This window comes from Alosa alosa, chromosome 12 (assembly GCF_017589495.1).
Source record: "Alosa alosa isolate M-15738 ecotype Scorff River chromosome 12, AALO_Geno_1.1, whole genome shotgun sequence".
Lineage (NCBI taxonomy): Eukaryota > Metazoa > Chordata > Actinopteri > Clupeiformes > Clupeidae > Alosa > Alosa alosa.
In genome coordinates this window covers 13,227,440-13,232,439 of record NC_063200.1, presented here as the reverse complement: position 1 = coordinate 13,232,439, position 5,000 = coordinate 13,227,440, and the positions used below count along the sequence as shown (strand labels likewise).

The window sequence follows — 5,000 nt, the reverse complement described above, 5'->3', positions numbered from 1 at the left end:
AACTGACTGTGGGTTCTCTTACGGTGGAAGCTGGTGAGGCCAGTAAAAGCGGTCAGGCCATGCGGAAATGAGGCTGCGTTCACGTACAGCGTCTTTTTTTTTAAGCTGCCAGTGTCCGTTTTACATTATAATCCTGTGGAGTAGACCATGTTTTCTAAAAAGTCCTGGACGCTATTTAAAACGCTGTTGGCTGCATTTAAAAAAAAAAAGTATTTTTTAAGTTGAGGCTACAGCTGACAGGCCATCGAAATGGCGTCACTGCGCAGGACGAGGAGGAGGAGAGCCAAAAGGGTCAGACCTGCTGGACAAGCGGCAGATAGCAGCCAGTCCTGTGGTTGTTTCCCTGCTTCTCTCAGCTATCACAACGCCAGAAACAGGAAATGGATTTATTAGGGCTTGTGCCACAAACAGGAAATGGATTTATTAAGGCTTGTGCCTAAGACTGTTAGCTGACGCCAAAGTGTTTGGACAGGGCGGACAACAGACAAAGCTCCTTAATGAAGCCATCCATTTGGTAGGAGAGAGACAGAGGGCAGAGCGATGTCCTGCTGGAGACATGCAGTGAGAGAGAGAGAGAGAGAAAGAGAGAGAGTGAGAGAGAGTAAAGAGAGAGAGAGTGAGAGAGAGAGGGAGTGAGGGAGACTGAGTGAGAGAGAGAGTTAGAGAGCGAGAGATAAAGAGAGAGAAAGAAAGTGAGAGAGATTGTTAACAAGCTTGTTTAACGGGCAGTCCCTGGGCTCTATTCCACGCTTGGGTGTTCCCATTAAAAGCTTTAAGCCATTAGGAGAGTGGCCAAGGCCGTGGTGACTTTACCCAGTAGCACCAACTCTACCGGCCAGCCCACCCCATGCCCACATGGTACCCACATGGTACACACACAGAGTCTACATAATGGCACCATGGTACCAACATGGTACCCACACGGGACCTACCCACATGGTACCCACTCGGTACCCACACAGGACCTACAGTACACGGTACCCACATGGTATCTACCTGGTACCCATATGGTATCTGCATGGCACCCACATGGTATCTGCATGGTATCTGCATGGTACCCACATGGTACCCACTTGGTACCCACGCAGGACCTACAGTACATGGTACCCACATGGTATCTGCATGGTACCCACATGGTATCTACATGGTACCCACATGGTATCTACATGGTACCCACATGGTATCTACATGGTACCCACATGGTATCTGCATGGGACCTACATGGTACCCACATGGTACCCACTCTGTACCCACATGGTATCTACATGGTACCCACATGGTATCTGCATGGGACCTACATGGTACCCACATGGTACCCACTCTGTACCCACATGGCATTTGCCTTGTCCATGTGGTGCCCTCTTCTCTAAATGTGACTGGGGGTCTCCCCCAGGAGTGTGAGCCAATAAGAACACAGAAACCGGAAATGGATTGATTGATGATGAAAGGCTTTAATGTAATCACCATCAGGGGAGGCCAAGGGCAGGGCAGCCGGTTAGCTGGTTAACGGTGGAGACGCAGGGAGGGGAAGATTAACAAGCCTGCTTTACAGGGCTGTCACTGGGCATGCTCCACGCATGGGAGCGCGGCCGTCCACTTAGCCAAACGCCATAAACCGGCCATGATAGGCAAGGCTGCATCGCATCTATCATCCCGGGGACTAATAATCGATTTAGTGCTCCTTGAATTATCTCTGAAAACCTGCGCTCTCGGTGAATTGAATTACAAACATGATGAAAGTCAAAGCTCTAGTGCTGCAATCAATGGACAACGACATAATAGTGGACAAATGCATATCAATTTCATGGCCGACATTACAGCAAGGTAATCACGCTCATTCGATTATCGATGCTAGCCTGTGGTGGGCGCATTCGATGGGCTCAGCTAATATCCCTACCCAGTAATCAACTGGACAGAGTGGCTTTGATAATGCAGATGCAATCACCAGTGAGAAAGGGTAAAGAGAAGAGGAAATGGAGGAGAGGAGAAGAGAAAAGGGAAGAAAGTAGGGTAGAGGAGAGGATGGAAGAGGGGAGGAGAGGAGGAAGGAGAGTAGAGCAGAGGAGAGGTGAGGAGAGAAGAGAAGAGAAGAGAAGAGAAAAGATGAGAAGAGACAATAAGAGGAGAGAAGAGGAGAGAAGAGAAGAGAAGAGAGGAGGGAAGATATGAGAGAAGAGGAGAGAAGAAGAGAACAGAGGAGAGGAGAGGCAAAGGGAAAAGAGAAAAAAGGGAAAGAAAAGAGAGGAGGGAAGAGAGGAGAGCAGATGAGAGGCGAGGAGAGGAGATGGGAGAAGAAGGAAGAGGAGAGGAGAGGAGAGAAGATGAGATGAGAGGAGAGGAGAGGAGAGGAGATGAGAGGAGATGAGAGGAGAGGAGAGGAGATGAGAGGAGATGAGAGGAGAGGAGAGAAGAGGAGAGGAGAGGAGAGGAGAGGAGAGGAGAGGAGAGGAGATGAGAGGAGAGGAGAGAAGAGGAGAGGAGAGGAGAGGAGAGGAGAGGGAGAGGAGAGGAGAGGATTCCAGTAGCTATTCCTCTCAGGGTGTGATGTTAAAAGGCTGTGGCACATTTGGTTGTTTGGCTACTTGTGCTGTTATGTATTGAAGCTCTATGTGTGTTAGTATCTACAGTGTCTGTGGGTGTGTGTGTGTGTGTGTGTGTGTGTGTGTGTGTGTGTGTGTGTGTGTGTGTGTGTGTGTGTGTGTGTGTGTGTGTGACAGAGAGAGGAGGCAGGGGATAGAGCATGATGTGATAGGGCCTATTTACTTACTCCCTACTCTGTTTTTTCTTCCTTTGCCTGTTTCTCTCTCTTGTATTTCCTCCCTCTTCTATCCTTCCTTCTCCCTCCTTTCTACCTCCTTTCTCCCTCTTCTATCCTTCCTTCTCCCTCCTTTCTCCCTCTTCTATCCTTCCTTCTACCTCCTTTCTCCCTCTTCTATCCTTCCTTCTCCCTCCTTTCTCCCTCTTCTATCCTTCCTTCTCCCTCCATTTCTCCCTCTTCTATCCTTCCTTCTCCCTCCTTTCTCCCTCTTCTATCCTTCCTTCTCCCTCCTTTCTACCTCCTTTCTCCCTCTTCTATCCTTCCTTCTCCCTCCTTTCTCCCTCTTCTATCCTTCCTTCTCCCTCCTTTCTCCCTCTTCTATCCTTCCTTCTCCCTCCATTTCTCCCTCTTCTATCCTTCCTTCTCCCTCCTTTCTCCCTCTTCTATCCTTCCTTCTCCCTCCTTCCTCCCTCTTCTATCCTTCCTTCTCCCTCCTTTCTACCTCTTCTTCCTCCACTTCTTCTCTCTTCCTTTCTTCTTCTCCTCACTCCTCCTCATGGGAGTCTCACTGATTTGTTTTGCTTTCATTTTTTTGCTGAGCACAATTTAATACATTAGCATCAGCAAGCGCCACAGAGGACCGGAGAGACAGGAGAGAGAGAGAGAGAGAGAGAGAGAGAGGGAGAGAGATAGATAGATAGAGAGGGAGAGAGATAAAGAGAGAAAGAGAGTTGAAAGGGGGAGAGAGAGAGGAGGGGTAGGGGGCAAAGAGGGGAGGAGGATTGAGAGAACAGAGTAGAGAAAAGAGAGAGAAAAGAGAGAGAGAGAGAGAGAGAGAGAGAGAGAGAGAGAGAGAGAGAGAGAGAGAGGTGCAGAGGAGAGAAGTGGATGGCGATGGGCAGAAACACCTCCTAAGGACGTCTTTGGAACTAAAATGGGATGCAGGGTTGGGCCTCAGGCTCAACACAATTTATTACCTGCTGGCCCACGAGAGCAAGGCATGCTGGGTAGGGGCAGCCATTCGTTAAGGAGCAACTGCTGTCTGCCTCATCCTGACCCCAAACCACCAACCCCCCATCCACCTCTCCTTCCACGGCCGCGGGTCACCACCACAGGATGTAAAATTCATGGCCGAGCCTGACCCCAAGGGCCGACCACCGACACGAGACTCACTCTCTTCTCTCTACTTCTCTCTTCTCTCTTATATTCTCTCCCTTTTCTCTCCCTCTTTCTGCTCCTCTATCTCTCTCAGTCTAGTCCACTCCCCTCTCTGTGACAGACGTCCATTAGATAGATAGATAGATACTGAATTTATTTATAATTCATAACAGTGATGGGTTAGTTACAGTGCTCGGTTATGAAACGTGGTTACAGTGCTGGGTTATGATACTAGAGCACTGTTGCAGCATTGACATATATTCATTTTAGCAGACGCTTCTATCCAAAGCTACCTCCATACAGTATGTCTACACTGCATTACAAGGGCCATTATCTGGGAGTAACTCGGGGTTAAGTGCCTTGCTCAAGGGTGGAACAACGGTGGAAGCTGGGAATTGAACCCACAACTTTCAGGCTACTACTTGCTAGTCCAGCTCCTAGTCCAGCTCCCAGATAGTAAAGTCATGTCTGTGTTTTGTCGCTGCTTGTACATGATCTCTGTGTGTTAAAATGTATACTATAGTTAATCCATATGGCATCATTCATTCATGCCGTTTCCTGGTTTATGCTACAGAGTGGAATATTTTCGACATGTGTCTCTGCCATTTCATGTGTGTGTGTGTGTGTGTGTGTGTGTGTGTGTGTGTGTGTGTGTGTGTGTGTGTGTGTGTGTGTATACTTACTGCACACATGGGATTGCTTATGTACGCACGTTTTTTGTGTTTGTTTGTCTGTTTATAGGTGTTGGGTTGTTTACCATTTCTCCTTCCCCCTGTGTCTCCCAGGGGGTCAGATCCAGTGTGCGTGTTTGTGTACATGTTTGTGTGTCTGTCTACGAGCGCTGGGTTGTTTACCGTTGTTCTTTCCCTCTACGTCTCGCAGGGGCGCGTGTCCAGTACGAGCACAGAGACACGGACGTGACCATGCAGTGCGGCACTCTGGCCAGCGAAGCGTCCGTCACGTGGAAGGTGAACGGCACGGACGTGAAGGCTGAGAGGCGGGAGGAGGGCCCGCAGCTCATTCTCTTTAACGTGGACGTGAGTCACAACGGCCTCTACAGCTGCTTCCAGAACCCCAACGGAGA

The 5,000-nt window shown here is 49.2% G+C and overlaps 1 protein-coding gene across 2 annotated transcripts in view; it reads left to right on the top strand.

The window, feature by feature from the left end:
• The window catches only part of cntfr (ciliary neurotrophic factor receptor), a 180,071-nt gene that overhangs the window by 89,424 nt on the left and 85,647 nt on the right, over positions 1 to 5,000 (top strand). For both annotated transcript variants that reach the window (XM_048259678.1, XM_048259677.1), the window contains one exon: positions 4,799 to 5,000. This exon is cut by the window's right edge and continues 32 nt beyond it. In XM_048259678.1, the coding sequence (XP_048115635.1) occupies positions 4,799 to 5,000 (202 nt within the window). The remainder of the gene's footprint in view (positions 1 to 4,798) is intronic.